The sequence below is a fragment of the Salmo trutta genome, chromosome 32, assembly GCF_901001165.1.
Source record: "Salmo trutta chromosome 32, fSalTru1.1, whole genome shotgun sequence".
NCBI lineage: Eukaryota > Metazoa > Chordata > Actinopteri > Salmoniformes > Salmonidae > Salmo > Salmo trutta.
Window position 1 is genome coordinate 26,245,640 of NC_042988.1, and position 19,725 is coordinate 26,265,364.

The 19,725-nt window shown below is 42.7% G+C and overlaps 1 protein-coding gene across 4 annotated transcripts in view; it reads right to left on the reverse strand.

The window, feature by feature from the left end:
• Nucleotides 1-3,447: 3,447 nt before the first annotated feature.
• Nucleotides 3,448-19,725, reverse strand: part of adgrl1a (adhesion G protein-coupled receptor L1a) — a 205,246-nt gene continuing 188,968 nt past the window's right edge. For all 4 annotated transcript variants that reach the window (XM_029728547.1, XM_029728546.1, XM_029728549.1 and 1 more), the window contains 7 exons: nucleotides 19,483-19,574; nucleotides 18,634-18,802; nucleotides 15,237-15,392; nucleotides 14,534-14,630; nucleotides 10,367-10,489; nucleotides 6,132-6,149; nucleotides 3,448-5,984 (listed from right to left, as the gene is read on the reverse strand). In XM_029728547.1, the coding sequence (XP_029584407.1) occupies nucleotides 5,059-5,984; nucleotides 6,132-6,149; nucleotides 10,367-10,489; nucleotides 14,534-14,630; nucleotides 15,237-15,392; nucleotides 18,634-18,802; nucleotides 19,483-19,574 (1,581 nt within the window). In that variant the 3' untranslated portion in view covers nucleotides 3,448-5,058. The remainder of the gene's footprint in view (nucleotides 5,985-6,131; nucleotides 6,150-10,366; nucleotides 10,490-14,533; nucleotides 14,631-15,236; nucleotides 15,393-18,633; nucleotides 18,803-19,482; nucleotides 19,575-19,725) is intronic.

A 19,725-nucleotide genomic window follows, 5' to 3' on the forward strand; every position in this document is an offset into this window, starting at 1 on the left:
GATGTGGCAGTTGATTCCTATTATATCTCAATAATTTCACTACACCGACAGAGACCTCTGTGTTACTGTTACGATGGGTTTGTGAGGCCGGTGGAGTTGATCTAATGCGCCTGGTTAGTTGAACAATTGGAACAATTGATCAACTGGAACCTCCTGACTCCTCACCACGGCAACAGTAAGGCATCTAGAACAATAAATCACATCCTTATCTCTGCTTCCTGTATAACCTTGCACGAACACACAGGCACAATGACACTCATCCCCCCCACACACACTCTGTCCCTGGCCAACTGTGACATCACATGTCCTGACACCGCTCCCTTTATGGCAGTTCCCTGGGGATAGACTACATGACCCAGTGCTCCTCCTCTCCTCTCCTCCGCTCCGCTGCAGAGGAACCACTGACATGTTTTCACACTAACGCAGAGGTCACAGGATATGGGCATCACAAATCTGGGAGAGAAACAGTCCATCTGAGAAGGTCAGCAGCAGGGCAACGTTACTGTCAGATCACAGGGTCCTCCGCTGTCTATTGGTACACTGAGAGATGACTGTTCTACTGGGGTAGAGCTGCAGGGGCCGCAGACTGAAGGGACAGACTGACTCCAACTCTAACCTATAAGAACCTTCAATCCACCTGTAGATGCACGTACAGGGAGTAGTGGGCTGGAAGTGGGTGAGAGAGTGAGGGGGAGGGAGAGAGAGAGTGTTTGTGTGTGTGTGTGTGTGTGTGTGTGTGTATAGAGGTCTCTCCCTCTGTGGTCTCAGCCCAGTAAATGATCAGCCAGTGTTATTATCCTAATCAGAGGTAACATAGGGATTTAGATGGGGGTGAAACTCCCATTGAGCAGGACTCTGGGTCCTACAGTGCTTTCTGCTGTATAATCACTAGCATTACCACAATACAGTACGGCTCCACTGTTTATTGAGATATCAATCTGGTGTAAACAAAGCTTTAGACAAACAAATTAACTCCAAACAAAACTCAGGGATTAATGCTGGGCTAAAAGAGAGCCCATTGGTGGAATAAGACGGGATGGAGTGAGAGAGGTGAGGGGAGAGAGAGAGAGAGAGAGATGGTGATGCAGGTTGTTCCCCTCCTGGTGGGTCTGTCCGTACACAGTGTCTGTCCCTGTGAGGTCACCAGCTAAAGGTAAACTTTGTAGATCACATCAATAAAGGTGTAGGAGGTGATGATGATAATGATGGCGGTCAGTGTAGGGCATTCATTCACTTTTCTTTATTCCTTCTAATCAAAATACATTCAATTGTCCATTGCTGACCGGTCAATGCTCCTATTGAATTAACTATGAGCCGCAAGGCCAATGTTTAATTAATTTTTCCAGTAACAAGCAAAAGAAAATGTGCATAATTATCGGTTCCTTCTGTAAACACAGACATACACAGGGCTCCAGTGGTAGGCATATAGTAACACTACCCAACCTGGCCGTTTCCAATGTTAAACCAAGTCAGACACACCAGCACAGTATTGCACACATGCCTCCTGTAGAATACCTGGGATGCTGATGACAGGGCCTCCTATCTGAGTCTGAACTAAGAGAGATTCCTCTACCTAGAAGAAATGGAGGAAAAAACGAATATATTCTTAATTCTACCCCGGCTCTCAAGCCTTCTCGTTCTCCCCCAAGAGCCACAACTAAACTCAATGTGCCCTTTAGGACTCTTTAGGAAGAAGTGGGACACCCAGGCCCTAACCAAATGTCACCCTGAAGTGGACGCTGGAGAATCCATCTACTTGCCTAAATGTACTGCACATTTAAATGGGCTTTCTTCAGCATTCGCATTGCACAGCTCAGCTATGTACAGACAGAGATCTTGAAAAATTAAAAATAAAGCATGAATAAATGAACATAGAAATAAATATTCCAAATACATAAATAAATATAGAGATAAATACACCATTAGAAAAACACATACATAAAGAGAATGGCAAAACCTCTCAGCTTTTTAAGGTTGGACAGACTTTAGGGGGAAGGAACCTCATGAATATGTCTGGTTAGATGGATGGTTTCTCTCTGGAATCGCTTTCATACGGCAACGCAACATTCTGACATTCTGGTCCCATTGGTCAACTCTGCCTGTCATTCTGACTGGATGGTCCCATTGGTCAACTCTGCCTGTCATTCTGACTGGATGGTCCCATTGGTCAACTCTGCCTGTCATTCTGACTGGATGGTCCCATCGGTCAACTCTGCCTGTCATTCTGACTGGATGGTCCCATTGATCAACTCTGCCTGTCATTCTGACTGGATGGTCCCATTGATCAACTCTGCCTGTCATTCTGACTGGATGGTCCCATCAATCAACTCTGCCTGTCATTCTGACTGGATGGTCCTATCGGTCAAGTCTGCCCGTCATTCTGACTGTACTGTCTGTGTCTGAAATAGCACCCTATTCCCTACATAGTGGACAACTTTTGCCCTGGTGAAACGTTGTGCACTATGGTTCCATTTTGAACACAGCATGCATCTTTGTCCCAAGTTCTGTCTTTGTTCGCATAGGGCTCTGGTCAATAGTAGTTCACTACATAGGGAGGCCCTGGTCAGTACTGCCCTACATATGAAATAGGGTGCCATTTCAGACAAACCCTGTCATTGTTCCTTGCTCAAGATCCTGTGAGGCAGCCTGAAGTGTCCCAGTTTTACGTTGGTACCTGAACCCTCAGGAACAGCCACACAGAAGCAGCTGGCTACCCACGTCTTTGAGATGGAAGCTAATAGAATAAAAGGCTTTCTCCTAGATATAGAATTACTGTCCCCTTCCTCTGATGTGCATTCAATTCACCCAACAAAAATAGCTTTTTGAATGTACACACTTACAAAATTCCTACGAATATGGTACATATGCTTGAGCATATCACACACCCACATGTACACACACTCTCCTGCACATGTACGCACGCACACAAACTCTCTCGCACACACACGCTCTCTCTCTCTCTCTCTCACACACACACACACACACACACACACACACACACACACACACACACACACACACACACACACACACACACACACACACACACAAACACACACACACAAACACACACACAGGGAAGTCATTGACGCATTAGGCTCTGGAATAATGCTGAAACTATCTGTTAGAAACAGCAAAATGAAAGACGTTTTGATAGAAAACAAATGCTATCTGACATGCTAAAACCCATCATATTAAAATGATATCATTTACTTATATCTAGGATATAACTTTTCAAACAATACATTACTGACCAAAATCCCATTATGGCTGCTGTCCTTGAACCACAATGCATTGGAACGCCCGTGATGAGGCACAGTATGACATGTTATTATGACTTCTATCCCCCCTCCCCCCGCCCACACTGAGCACTTCCTGTCTGGGAATGTCAAAGGTCAAACATTAACAACATGTAATGGATTATATTACATAAAATTGTGCCAGGACTTTTTTTTAACGTTTTTATTTATATGCAAAATCTACCACCCATCATACTTATTCTCTCTCTCTGTTTTTCTGTTCGAGAGATTTTCACTGAATGGCACAGCACTAGTTATGACTCAAGAGAACGACAGTGAGAGAGCAAGATAAAGAATGATGGGCAGAGAGATAGAGTGCATCATTCAGGTCACAAACTCCAAAACATTTTCTTTTTTTCTTTTGTTGTTTTGTTGCAGTACAAGAAGTCAGTTTTTAATATTTCTTACTTTTTTGTTGCTTTTCTTCATCTGGTTTCTCTATTTACACGGTAGGAGTAGAGTAAGTACTGTAGTTTGTGTGGTTCATATGTACAGGGTTAGACTTGCGTAACGGCTGAAGTGGTTCCAACATTTAGAGTCCATTCTGTCACAACCACACATAGGTGACGTGTACACATCCATTGAAGAGGGCATCCATTCTTAAAGGGTGCACAATCTGTCCCTTAATAACCCTCCGGGTGATGCAACAGAATGTCACCAAGATAACATATTCTTCTCCAAAGTTAGTAAAGCAGTCTTTTACTTTTCAAATGTCTGAAGAAAAAAATAAATAAAAAAAAAATTTTAAAAAAGGTTATTGTCCATTCCTCGAGTCCTAAAGATCTACCTCTTGACCCCTGACCCTTGACCCCTCAAACAGCCTTTCTGTCCTGTGGTGTACTTCCTACTTCCTCAGTCTCTCCTCTAGTTCTGTACATAATAGTCAGTTCATAGCAAGATAAAATAAAGGCAACTACTCTTAGGCAGCTCCAACTGCCTTGTCTGAACAATTGTTCTGGCTTCTTTTTACTCAGATGGAGGGTTGTGTCTGATGTTCAGAAACAAGCACTTCTGTGAGTGAGTGAGCATGTGTGTGTGTGTGTGTGTATGTCTGTGTGTGTGCGAATGCTCCAGTTTCTGTTCTGGCTGGGAAAATGTATTTTTGGCAACACTGAAGTAGCTTTCAGAGATTTTTTTCCTATGGTATAATCGGCTACTACAGTATATCCCCTGTCTCCACAGCTAACTACGCCGAGCAAATGATGAGTGAACAAAAAGAGAGATGGAACATGAAAAAGGGAAAGAGAAAAGGGAACTAGAAAATGAGAACCATTTCTCTAGAGGAATGTTTGTAGAAATTCAGTGAAATTAAATAAAATTGACTTTGAACAAAGTTAAGTTGAGAAATATCTGTAGCTCTGTATGCGTAAGGTATAAGGGGTTTGTTGGATTGGTACATTCAGAGTGCTGGACTTGGCATCTGTCTGCTGCGTGCCAAGAGAAAGGGGGATGTTGAAGAGAGAGAAGGAGAGAGCAGGTGAATGTTCCCGAGAAGAACAACTCAGCCATCATTCATCTCCACCAGACAGCGGAGGTTCTCTAGGATAAGACTGTTGCCGTGGAGACAGCTAAAACTCTCCTTAAATGTAAATTTGTTCGCTCATCTTTCAATACAAATAAAGAGGGGGAAAAAGGCAACCAATCAAGCAGGAAGTGGAGAGGAGCGAGAGAAAGAGAGAGAGAGGCGGGTTCTGAGGAGGCAACCAGCCAGCCTTCATCCTCATCATCTTGGTCCCCGTCCGCATCCTCCCGGTTCCAGTCACAGGCTGGTGACCAGCTGCATCTGTCCGTCTCCCTCGCTGTGGGTGGGCTCCTGGCCGGGGTGCCCCTCCCCCTCCCTACTGGGCCTCCTGGGGGGCGGGGCCTGGTAGAAGGTCTGCATGGGTGCTCCTCGAGACCCCAGGGCGGGCCTTCCAGAGCTGTAATAGAGCTCCTCAGGGGGCTGGGCCGAGCGGGGCACCACCTCCAGGGGCTCAGGGCTACTGTCCGGGTAGGGCGAGTCTCGCAGGTTGGTGATGCTGGTGTACAGGGAGTCCCTGGCGGGAGAGTCAGGCCCCTGTCCCCCAGACCCCTGGCCTCCGGCGCTGTGCCCACTGTGGCCGCTGTGGCCCAGGCTCTCTGTGAGGTCGGCCGTGTAGCTCTCTGACTCCTCGGGGTCAGACTGGTAAAGGACAGACTGGGCTCTCTGCAGCAGCAGCGGCTCCTCCAGGGCTTTGTAGAGCAGCTCGACGTCCTGCGGCGTCCTCTGGCGCCCGCCTTCTCTGGACAGGAAGTCCTCGTCGTCGTCCAGGCTGATGCTCGGCTCTGGCACAGCTACTCCCGTGCCTCGGCCTACTCCGCCGTGAGGAGGGCCCCTCGCCAAACTACCACAGACCCTATCCCCACCCCCAGCTCCTCCCCCACGCAGATTGTTGTGCACCAGCTCAGAGATGATCATCTTCTCGAAGGCAGCTGCGTCAGACAGGTTGCGCCGTATTCCGTCCCCACCCAGGGTCTCAGACCCGCGGGGGTTGAGGAGGGGAGGGGGGGTGTCTGCACACCCCATGCCCCCGCCCAGGAAGTCACAGCTGCCCCCGCCGCCGCCCACCGGCCCCACGCTGCGGAGGGAGTAGCTGTTGTTGAAGTTACCATTGAGGGGCAGGGTGTCCATACCACATGGTTCACGGGCCTTACACAGAGTGTTCTCTGCACAAACACACAGCAAACACAACACATAGGGGTTATTCAATAGAATTATGACTTAAACATTATTATTTGGAGAATATATAATATTTGTGTAAACACTATAATACACACTGATAGTAACATAAAGGTTTATAGACGTGGACATACTTGGGTCACGGAAGGTTCCTGTAGATCCATGGAGAAGCCACAAAGAAAGGAATGAAAAATACTGGTGAGTGAGTCACTTTTACTCCTCTCTCTCTTTCATCACACTCTCTCTGTCGCTCTATTTTGCTCTCCCTCTCTCACCCCCGCTCTCTACAATCAATAGCTTTTATTGCTATGACAAAGACTAACAAGAGAACACATCAGCCAATAATACCCACAACAAAAGTCAAACCACTCAAACAAATATACAAGCCAATATATTAGCCAGTAAGAGGCTTTGAAGCCAACGGTCAGCCATTTTGGCACTCCTCAGAAGAAGCAGTCCTTCATCGGAATTAATGGAATTATACAGTATGTTAATTCAATGTTTCAAGGACACATTTTTAAGTATTTTGATGTTGTAGTGGGGACAGGAATGTTAGAACCAAAAATGATATATCTTTTTAATTTTATGTTTAGCTCTATAATATAATAAATGTGGCAAAAACAAATGTAGACATTAATAAATGCTTTTCCATAGCTTCCCCCAAAAAGATTTACAACAGTGAGGGTGTGCCAAGATGGAGGAGTGGTGGCTTCAAAACAGCGCCTCCTGTTAGTCATCTAGTGTAAATCATCTATAAATCATTGATAAAACACAGGCACACAAACACACACGGCCTCATAAACAAACACACAACTTGTAGTTTTGACATGATAATCCACCATCATTTACACCACACACACACACACACACACACACACACAGAAACCACTGGGGTATATTCTGCTGTCTGCGAGCCTGTGATTCAGTGCATCCATAATGCATGCACCACCATCTCATAAAGTAGCAGTAATGCTTATTCTACGACGCGCCTTCAACACACCAAAATATGTTGTGATTTTCCTCCCAAATTGCCATCACAGAGTGATCGCATCGAAATGAGAGGCATGGCGAGGCATGGCTTCCCTAAGCAAATCCGCGTTAGACTGCGGTTCGGTGTGGATTTAATTTTTAATGCGTGGTATGATTTTAATCAAGGCTCGTCGGCGGTTGCTATGGCGGTGGTAGAAGGGCTAATTAGACATTCTAATGAAGTACACTTCCTACTTCCTCTTCTCTCAGGGTTCTAAAAATGTCCCTGCCGCTGCTGAGCCGGACCCCGTGGCCGTCAGGCTGCCTGACGCATTGTGCAGAGAGTGCTTCAAATATTAAACAGAGATGTTGTCTACAATTTCAGGCCTCTACGACGACACAACGGGCTGCTGCTATAGTAACTCTCTACTGGCTGGCACACTCCCTCTCAGTCAGGCAGGGAGCACACAGATAGAGAAGAGATAGAGAGGAGGGAGCACAGAGCAAGTACTCTGGATAGCGCCTCTACTTAAGACCTACAGTACTATGAGAGTACTCTGGATAGCTCTACTACTTAAGACCTACAGTACTATGAGAGTACTCTGGATAGCGCCTCTACTTAAGACCTACAGTACTATGAGAGTACTCTGGATAGCTCTACTACTTAAGACCTACAGTACTATGAGAGTACTCTGGATAGCTCTACTACTTAAGACCTACAGTACTATGAGAGTACTCTGGATAGCTCTACTACTTAAGACCTACAGTACTATGAGAGTACTCTGGATAGCTCTACTGTAAGAATAGGGAATACAAAGTAGGATTACTACCCAAGGGCTACTGCCAGAGGATCTATCTAGTATACTACAATTGAAGTCGGAAGTTTACATACACCTTAGCCAAATACATTTAAACTCAGTTTTTCACAATTCTTGACATTTAATCGTAGTAAAAAGTCCCTGTATTAGGTCAGTTAGGATCACCACTTTATTTTAAGGATGTGAAATGTCAGAATAATAGTAGAGATAATTATTTATTTCAGGTTCTATTTCTTTCATCACATTCCCAGTGGGTCAGAAGTTTACATACACTCAATTAATATTTGGTAGCATTGCCTTACAATTGTTTGGGTCAAACGTTTCGGGTAGCCTTCCGCAAGCTTCCCATAAGTTGGGTGAATCTTGGCCCATTCCTCCTGACAGAGCTGGTGTAACTGAGTCAGGTTTGTAGGACTCCTTGCTCGCACACACTTTTCAGGTCTGCCCACACATTTTCTATAGGATTGAGGTCCGGGCTTTGTGATGGCCACTCCAATACCTTGACTTTTTTGTCCTTAAATCATTTTGCCACAACTTTGGAAGTATGCTTGAGGTCATTGTCCATTTGGAAGACCCATTTGCGACCAAGCTTTAACTTCCTGACTGATGTCTTGAGATGTTGCTTCAATATATCCACATCATTTTCCTACCTCATGATGCCATCTATTTTGTGAAGTGCACCAGTCCCTCCTGCAGCAAAGCACCCCTACAACATGATGCTGCCACCCCTGTGCTTCACGATTGGGATGGTGTTCTTAGGCTTGCAAGCCTCCCCCTTTTTCCTCCAAACACAAGAATGGTCATTATGGCCAAACAGTTCTATTTTTGTTTCATCAGACCAGAGGACATTTCTCCAAAAAGTACAATCTTTGTCCCCATGTGCAGTTGTAAACCGTAGTCTGGCTTTTTTTGTGCCGGTTTTGGAGCAATGGCTTCTTCCTTGCTGAGCGGCCTTTCAGGTTATGTCGATATAGGACTCGTTTTACTGTGGATATAGATACTTTGTACCTGTTTCCTCCAGCATCTTTCACAAGGTCCTTTGCTGTTGTTCTGGGATTGATTTGCACTTTTCACATCAAAGTACGTTCATCTGTAGGAGACAGAACGCGTCTCCTTCCTGAGCGGTATGACGGCTGCGTGGTCCCATGGTGTTTCTACTTGCATACTATTGTTTGTACAGATGAACGTGGTACCTTCAGGCATTTGGACATTTCTCCCAAGGATGAACCAGACTTATGGAGGTCTTGGCTGATTTCTTTAGATTTTCCCATGATGTCAAGTAAAGAGGCACTGAGTTTGAAGGTAGGCCTTCAAATACATCCACAGGTACACCTCCAATTGACTCAAATGATGTCAATTATCTTACCAGAATCTTCTAAAGCCATGACATAATTTTCTGGAATTTCCCAAGCTGTTTAAAGGCACAGTCAACTTAGTGTATGTAAACTTCTGACCCACTGGAATTGTGATACAGTGAATTATAAGTGAAATAATCTGTCTGTAAACAATTGTTGGAAAAATTACTTGTGTCATGCACATTTCCAAAACTATAGTTTGTTAACAAGAAATTTGTGGAGTGGTTGAAAAATTAGTTTTAATGACTCTAACCTAAGTGTATGTAAACTTCCGACTTCAACAGTATATACACCGAGTGTACAAAACATTAAGGACACATTCCTAATATTGAGTTCCAAACCGATGCGCCTGGCACCTACTACCATACCCCATTCAAAGGCACTTAAATCATTTGTCTTGTCCATTCACCCTCTGAATGACACACATACACAATCCATGTCTCAATTGTCTCAAGGCTTAAAAATCCTTCTTTAACCTGTCTCCTCCCCTTCATCTACACTGATTGAAGTGGATTTAACAGGTGACATCAACAAGGGATCATAGCTTTCACCTGGATTCACCTGGTCAGTCTATATCATGGAAAGAGCAGGTGTTCTTAATGTTTTGTACACTCAGTGAATTTATAGTATCTAAATGCTACAATCAAAATGCTCCATAAACCCGAATAAATCAGATACATGAATCTGAATGGAGTCCACTGTCCCAATCACTCTAGCCACCGCTGTCTGCTGCTGTTCTCAGTTCTCAGTGAATTATCACAGCATTACAACTGTATGTGGCACATTTACTCTGGGGAGAGTCTGAGAAGGGAAGCTGTCCCCAAGATTTCTCCTTCAGTCACAGATGAAGCTTTACTTCTAATCAATTTCTGCTTCTTCATATCAACAAGGCAGGATTAGAGACCTGGCCAGATGGCTAGGCAGTTGGCACGGCTCTCTCTCTCTCTACTGCTGAATCCGTCTGACAGATACATACACTCACCGCCAGTGAAACACACACACACTTTTCCATCCTCCACACACAATGAGGCATAAAAAGACTAACAGACAGAAAAGTATTTAGATGTAAAAAATAAGAAAATATATTTGCATAATATGCAGAAGCACACGCACACACACACACACACACACACACACACACACACACACACACACACACACACACACACACACACACACACACACACACACACACACACACACACACACACACACACTAAGGTTTACCGGTGGAGTTGAAGACCCCAGGAGAAGGGGGAGTGAAGCTCTCAGCCAGTAGGGTGTTGTAGGGAGAGGTGCCAGTATGGGTCTGTAACACTGGGTTGGTCAGGAGGTGGTTTCCCATGGTGGCTAAGAGAAAGAGACATAACATCATAAAACATAAACATCTACCTTACCATAAACATCTACTTTACCATAAACATCAACTTTACCATAAACATCAACTTTACCATAAACATCTACTTTACCATAAACATCAACTTTACCATAAACATCTACTTTACCATAAACATCTACTTTACCATAAACATCTACTTTACCATAAACATCAACTTTACCATAAACATCTACTTTACCATAAACATCAACTTTACCAAAAACATCAACTTTACCATAAACATCTACTTTACCATAAACATCTACTTTACCATAAACATCTACTTTACCATAAACATCAACTTTACCATAAACATCGACTTTACCATAAACATCGACTTGACCATAAACATCGACTTTACCATAAACATCAATTTGACCATAAACATCGACTTTACCATTAACATCAACTTGACCATAAACATCGATTTTACCGTAAACATCAACTTTACCATAAACATCTACTTTACCATAAACATCAACTTTACCATAAACATCGATTTTACCATAAATATCGACTTTACCATAAATATCGACTTTACCATAAACATCAACTTTACCATAAACATCAACTTTACCATAAACATCGATTTTACCATAAATATCGACTTTACCATAAATATCGACTTTACCATAAACATCGACTTTACCATAAACATCAACTTTACCATAAACATCGATTTTACCATAAACATCAACTTTACCATAAACATCGGCTTTGCATAAACATCTACTTTACCATAAATATCTACTTTACCATAAACATCTACTTTACCATAAACATCTACTTTACCATAACCATCTATTTACCATAAAAATCGACTTTACCATAAACATCGACTTTACCATAAACATCGACTTTACCATAAATATCTACTTTACCATAAATATCTACTTTACCATAAACATCAACTTTACCATAAACATCTACTTTACCATAAACATCTACTTTACCATAAACATCTATTTACCATAAACATCTATTTACCATAAACATCTACTTTACCATAAACATCTACTTTACCATAAACATCTATTTACCATAAACATATATTTACCATAAACATCTATTTACCATAAACATCTATTTACCATAAACATATACTTTACCATAAACATATATTTTACCATAAACATCTACTTTACCATAAACATATATTTACCATAAACATCTATTTACCATAAACATCTACTTTACCATAAACATCTACTTTACCATAAACATATACTTTACCATAAACATCTACTTTACCATAAACATCGACTTTACCATAAACATCTACTTTACCATAAACATCTACTTTACCATAAACATCTACTTTACCATAAACATCGACTTTACCATAAACATATATTTACCATAAACATCTATTTACCATAAACATATACTTTACCATAAACATCTACTTTACCATAAACATCTACTTTACCATAAACATCAACTTTACCAAAAACATCAACTTTACCATAAACATCTACTTTACCATAAACATCGACTTTACCATAAACATATATTTACCATAAACATCTATTTACCATAAACATATACTTTACCATAAACATATATTTTACCATAAACATCTACTTTACCATAAAGATCTTTTTAGGTTTGTTTTGGTATGATAATACAAAAATATAACAGACAATATAATTAAAGGCTCTGTATAAATGTGATAACAATGCCTCGAAATATAATACATAATGAATATTCTACATAATACATAATTAACATTATACATAGTAATACAGGCCATTGACAGGTTATTCAAAAATATGTTAAATTCATATTCAAATCGATAGGGATATGTGTGTCACAGCAATGTTCTACAGGGTAATGTATTTTACAGTACACCCCTGAATGTTTTTACCTTGCTATTGTAACCTTTGAGTAAAATACATTTCCAGCGGAAAGGTGCTGTTTGCAGGCAGCGTTGCCATTTGGAATATTGTTCTGTATCTTACAACGTAGTCGAAGGGGGAATACTAATGCATATCATTACGTAGTCAGAGAGTGCAGTCATTGAAACACAGTTCATTTCACAGTGAAATGCGAATGCCACCTTTAGACAAATATAATTCAAAGAAATGGAACATTGAGAATGTTCTGTAATGCCCATGTATGGCTTCCGCCCCAGGCGGTCGAATAGAAATGCCATGAAATTAAAAATAGGACAGCATGACGGCGAAGTGCAACCATCAGGTCTCAACCAAACCATTCATCACAGAGACAATGAGAAAGACAGAAATTCACCGAGAGAATTTCACACTAAAACACTCACATTCTTTCATTTCTTTGTTAGTTCGTTCACCCATCAACTCCCTCATTCACTCACTCTCCAATTCTTTCTCTTGCTCTCTACCTCACGCACACAGTCACTCTTTTATCCCCTCTCTCATTCTCTCTCTCTCTCTCTCTCTCACTCTCTCATCCCTGTCTCTCTCCACACCAAATGACTCAGGATTAGCTGTCCAGAAACACCTCGGAAGAATATCCTGTCGACAATTTAAAAACAACAACTTTTAAGTGTTGGAGAGAGAAAGTAGGGCAGGCACTGGGAAGCTGGGGAGCTTCATTCAGAGAGGAGGAAGCCTCATCACGCCTTGTCTCCTGGACAGATCACTATTGTCTGAAGAGAAACAAGTTGATAAAGAAGTTAAGTGGGGAAATCAAAGAGATAAGAGATGCCAGCGATAACAACGAAGACAGCGGCTCTCGCCGAGATTCGTCCCATTTAATTATTGCTCCATGATAGCGTCTCTCCTTCTCTTTATTTCCCGCTCTCTCGTTCTTTCTCTCCATCTCTCGAATGGAGCAGCCATCTTGCGCTTTCTGCCAACAATGACAAACTTTTCTCAAACGCTCGGGAAAAGAAAGGACTTCGCACTTGGCAGCGCCTTTGTTTAGCGTTTCTCCCTCTAGCTCTATCCCTCCTCTATCCGTCCTTCACCTATCCCTCCTCCTCTCTTTATCCCAGCTTCCCCTATCCCTCAATTCCTCCTTCCTCTTTCCCTATAAACTGAGTATACAAAACATTAAGAACACCTGCTCCTTCCATGACAGACTGACCAGGTGAATCCAGGTGAAAGCTTATTGATGTCACTTGTTAAATCTACTTCAATCAGTGTAGATGAAGGAGAGGAGACAGGTTAAAGAAGGATTTTTAAGCCTTAAGACATGGATTGTGTATGGGGTACGGTAGCATATGCCAGGCGCACCGGTTTGTGTCATGAACTGCAACGCTGCTGGGTTTTTCACACTCAACAGTTTGCTGTGTTTATCAAGAATGGTCCACTACCCAAAGGACATCCAGCCAACTTGACACAACGGTGGGAAGCATTGGAGTCAACATGGGCCACATGGGAACTTGGGAACTTTTTCAACATCTTGTAGAGTCCATCCCCGTGGAACACTTTCAACACCTTGTAGAGTCCATCCCTGTGGAACACTTTCAACACCTTGTAGAGTGGATATTAGGAAGGTGTTTCTAATGTTTGGTATACTCAGTGTATACTTTTTCCTCCATGATGTTAGTTCCAGGAAAGCAAATCTCCTTCCCCAACCCTCCTCTCTTCTTACTCTCTCCTCCTCTCCTCGCACCCCCTCCCTCACTTGTTCCTGTCACTCTCTTCAATAAGACTAATTACCCCGAGCCAGCTCGTACGCTAATCAGTTCATTAAAAACAAAATGGATGAAATTAACATAAAGAGTGACGGTTGATTTAGCGACTACCTCTTTGTCATCATCAACTCTTCCCTCCCTCCCAGATAATTCTGATCCCCATGACGATGGCTGCCACGGCGATGGTATGCCACCGGCTGCTCAGGCTATTGCTTGTGTCAATGTACACTGGCTCCTCTTCCTCACTCTCTGTCTCTGACAGTAGACTCAGCGGTGCTCCTACTTCGTTGTGCCTGTCTGTCTGTCAGATCTGATGAGCATGCCATAGAGGTGTGCGTGATTGGAGAGGGGGACAGCAGGGGGTTTAGAGGGGGGTTAAGGGGGTGGGGAGTCTCACCACGGTTGAGTGAAGGAGTACTGTTGATGTCTCCCGCCATGAAGGAAGATTCCGTCTGCTTCCGAACCGTGTCGTTCCACATCCTGCGGATCCGGCTCTGGAACGCCGGAGAAGAGAAGCACACAGTGAAGCAAAACAAGACAGACAGACAGGAATTAACAAGACAGACAGACAGACAGATAGATAGACAGACAGAAATAATCAATATGATATGATATTGTATCTATGTGAGGCTGGAACATTGCCAAGCTTGCATGATCTGTCTAAAACTACTAAGCAAATACATACATGCTACCAGAGATACATGAAGTAAATAAGCTCACGCAGCAGGCATAAACAAGTTAATGCACGCAGATAAACAACATCAGATTGAGACGTGGTAGATCCAAATAGAGATGAAGGTTTCTGATTAGATTTGTGAAGCGTGTGATAGCTGGTATGTCAACTGTAGACTGAGAGTGTATTGTGTGTGTGTTTGGAGTGTTGTCAAAGAGAATTAGGTATGGGACAGGCCTACACTTTGTAGATTGGTGCGTGTACCCGTAATCTGTGGGTTTGTGTATGGCATGATGTGGCCTGTGTGTGCACCCATGTAGTCCCTTAGAGTCTGTGCGTGTATGCATGCGTGCACGTGTGTGTGTGTGGTGTGTATGTGTTTGTGGTGTGTGTACGGTTGTGTCTGTGCGTATGTCCGTTCACTGACCTGTCTGTGTGCGGCAGCGTGGCGAGCCTGGTTGCCAGTGTAGTAGCGGTTGTTGGCACGCAGGGCAGAGTTCTTCAGGGAGCCGTGGGAGCTGGTGGTGGAGGTACGGCTGCAGCAGTACGAGTGACGCAGACACTTACTGTACTCCTTATGGACCTGCATGGAGAGAGAGGACAAACATGGCTTAGACACACGCATGTAAGCAGTAGACTCGCATACATACACACTAGTGGTGCGCGAGTCAGCTGTTTATTCACATGCACCTGCCCATAATTGCTAATAACCCATCCTCAACCGCCCAACTATATGTGATAAAGTGAAAATCTGCAACGGACCCCAACCTGCTAATATAGAAAATGTGCTGTAGGCGACAGTCAGAGATGGCGGAATGATTTTTTGACAGGGGGTGCAAGACTTTTTGTTGTTGCTGGATTTAGATCTGTTTCTGCTTATAATTGTCAACATTTTGGTAGGCTATTAGTTAGTCATCTTGTCTATAATTAGATACATGCAGCTTCTCTTCTGTCATTATATGTTGCCTTAGAAGACTAAATAAACCATTGCTCACCAGAATAAGATCATAAATTGATAGAATGAATACTTCAATCTAGTTAATATCGGTAGGCTAAAGTTCTCTGTCATCTCTGCTTCTTTCGTGGAAGAAAGATGTTTAGGGACCGGGAGAAAATGTAATAACAAAAAAAATTAAGTACATTTCCAAATTACATCAGTTTGACCGGTTGTAAGCTGTGAAAACGACCCAACATATTTCTGTTAAGATTTCAGTTGGGCATGGATGCATATTTTATGTGGTTGAAATACTATCAGCTTTTATGATGTTGATAAAGAGATCACCTTTACAGACAGTATCTAACTGCACATTCGCATTCTCTCAAGATGCTGAAAGAAATCATATTTCTCCACTCATGTTCCAGAATCAAAATGTAGCCTACATTTGTTGTATCATTTTACTACAAGAAATGCTTAATTCTGCAGGAGTTGATATTAAGACTACAGTGAGGGAAAAAATTATTTGATCCCCTGCTGATTTTGTATGTTTGCCCACTAAAAAAGAAATGATCAGTCTATCATTTTAATGGTAGGTTTATTTGAACAGTGAGAGACAGAATAACAACAACAAAAATCCAGAAAAACACATGTCAAAAATGTTATAAAATGATTAGCATTTTAATGAGGGAAACAAGTATTTGACCCCTCTGCAAAACATGACTTACTACTTGGTGGCAAAACCCTTGTTGGCAATCACAGAGGTCAGACGTTTCTTGTAGTTGGCCACCAGGTTTGCACACATCTCAGGAGGGATTTTGTCCCACTCCTCTTTGCAGATCTTCTCCAAGTCATTAAGGTTTCGAGGCTGACGTTTGGCAACTCGAACCTTCAGCTCCTTCCACAGATTTTCTATGGGATTAAGGTCTCGAGACTGGCTAGGCCACTCCAGGACCTTAATGTGCTTCTTCTTGAGCCACTCCTTTGTTGCCTTGGCCGTGTGTTTTGGGTCATTGTCATGCTGGAATACCCATCCACGACCCATTTTCAATGCCCTGGCTGAGGGAAGGAGGTTCTCACCCAAGATTTGACGGTACATGGCCCCGTCCATCGTCCCTTTGATGCGGTGAAGTTGTCCTGTCCCCTTAGCAGAAAAACACCTCCAAAGCATAATGTTTCCACCTCCATGTTTGACGGTGGGGATGGTGTTCTTGGGGTCATAGGCAGCATTCCTCCTCCTCCAAACACAGCGAGTTGAGTTGATGCCAAAGAGCTCCATTTTGGTCTCATCTGACCACAACACTTTCACCCAGTTGTTCTCTGAATCATTCAGATGGCAAACTTCAGACGGGCATGTATATGTGCTTTCTTGAGCAGGGGGACCTTGTGGGCGCTGCAGGATTTCAGTCATTCATGGCGTAGTGGGTTACCAATTGTTTTCTTGGTGACTATGGTCCCAGCTGCCTTGAGATCATTGACAAGATCCTCCCATGTAGTTCTGGGCTGATTCCTCACCGTTCTCATGATCATTGCAACTCCACGAGGTGAGATCTTGCATGGAGCCACAGGCCGAGGGAGATTGACAGTTCTTCTGTGTTTCTTCCATTTGCGAATAATCGCACCAACTGTTGTCACCTTCTCACCAAGCTGATTGGCAATGGTCTTGTAGCCCATTCCAGCCTTGTGTAGGTCTACAGTCTTGTCCCTGACATCCTTGGAGAGCTCTTTGGTCTTGGCCATGGTGGAGAGTTTGGAATCTGATTGATTGATTGCTTCTGTGGACAGGTGTCTTTTATACAGGTAACAAGCTGAGATTAGGAGCACTCCCTTTAAGAGTGTGCTCCTAATCTCAGCTCGTTACCTGTATAAAAGACACCTGGGAGCCAGAAATCTTTCTGATTGAGGGGGGGTCAAATACTTATTTCCCTCATTAAAATGCAAATCAATTTATAAAATTTTTGACATGCGTTTTTCTGGATTTTTTTGTTGTTATTCTGTCTCTCACTGTTCAAATAAACCTACCATTAAATTATAGACTGATCATTTCTTTGTCAGTGGGCAAACATACAAAATCAGCAGGGGATCAAATACTTTTTTCCCTCACTGTATGTGAGAGGTTGTAGATCTACAGTCAGTGTCCAGATTTCATTTAACCCAGCTAGTTCCCTTGATGTGCCATAGGCCTATTTGAAGTCCTCGTCTTGTGACTGTTGAATTTGTATAGTGCCTCACAATCATCACACATAACATAGCCAGCACTGCTATAATCCTCTTTTACCACTTCAAATCTTTCACAAACATAACTTTTCTGGCCCTCCCTTCTTTTTATTTTCAACTCTCCATTTTGCAGCTTTTCTCTTGAATTAAACTCTGACATTGTTATTTTTGCCTCCGTGGGTCAAAGTTCACTTTTTCTACCCGTTCCCAAAATAATTTGCCGATTGGCATGTAGGCTATTGGTGCATGTACAGTTAGGCCCTAAGGCTAATGCCAGATAGCCTAAAACAGCTAAAGAAAAACCTCAACGTAGCCTAGAAATATAAATTACACAAGAATTATACATTTATGGATTTTTCATTCTGAACTTACGGACTCAGACCTTTTAGGGCAAGATTTTCATCACGCAAAGACACACATGCTTTGAGCAAATTAACATTTCAAATAGACAGAGCTCTGAATAGTGCACCTAGTGATGTACCGTGCATAATTACCCTGTTTAATTAAAATTTGGTTAAATAATCACCTCCTTCTCACAGGAATTATTAAGGGAAAGTAACAACATAAATCAGGCTGCAGATTGTAATTATATTCCATCATGTCTATTTAAAAGGCTATGCTTAGTTTACTCAATAGAAAAGGTCACTTTTAGATATGTGAGTGTTTGAGTTACCTTTTTCTGCAGGGCGCAGTGGAAGATGAAGATGAACATGCCCTGGAAGGCATTGAAGGTGGTGAAGAGGTAGGCCATGATGACCGTGTTCTCGTTGATGAAGAGGAGGCCGAAGGACCAGGTCAGACCTAGCAGGAACAGCAGGGCGATGGCCCCAATAGCCCATGACCTGGGGAGGAGATGGCATGCTAACGTTAGCTTAGCATCACAATGAAACCACTCACACAGACTGAAGCCAACCCGCTACCCAGCATGGCTGTTTTGCCTTAAGATGCATGTATCTCAACTGTACCGGCTTTGAACCTACTATCTGGAATGCTTTGAAAATGATTCATTGTTATGACAATACAACGTGGTCTCAGAGCATTTTGTATTATACTGTACGTAAATCTGAGATACTAAATTTAGTATGATATGTTACGTCTCGTATGGTATGTATTCATTTGTGGATCTCCATCATTTCGAAACGTTTATGTTATGAATTCCAATTAGTTGTTGCTAACATTAGCTAAAGTTGTCCGTGATGAGATTCAAACACTCAACCTTTGGGTTGCTAGACGTTTATGTTATTTGTCCACCCATCAACCCCGACCAACCACCCAACTTTTGTTTTTGCCTTAAGTAACCTTCTGTCTTATGTAACCATACCAAACATACCATATTATACTAATTTAAGTGTCCTGGATTTACATCTACTATGTAACCAGTCTGGACAATAAGACAAATATTATTCTGCTTTTCCTTCATTTTTTCAGATTTCCAACCCATGTCGCACTGATACAGCCAATGCCCTGATCACATGACCTGGGAGGCTTCACTGACCCCTAACCTCTGCTGAGAGGGACTCACTTGATGTTGTCGAGGCGACTGGAGTCAGGTTTAAGGGCGGAGGAGTTGCGGGTCATCTTGTGCACGGTGATCATGAGGAACACCAGGTTCAGCTATTGGAAAGGTCAAAGGTTACAGACCTCTACAACACATTCAGTGGAATCCTAGAACACACTCTGGTCTTAAATTGTTGTAATATTTGTAAAGTTAGCATTTAGTACAGGCCCTCTGTTCCTCCAGGAACTAAGAGGATTAAGTAAATAA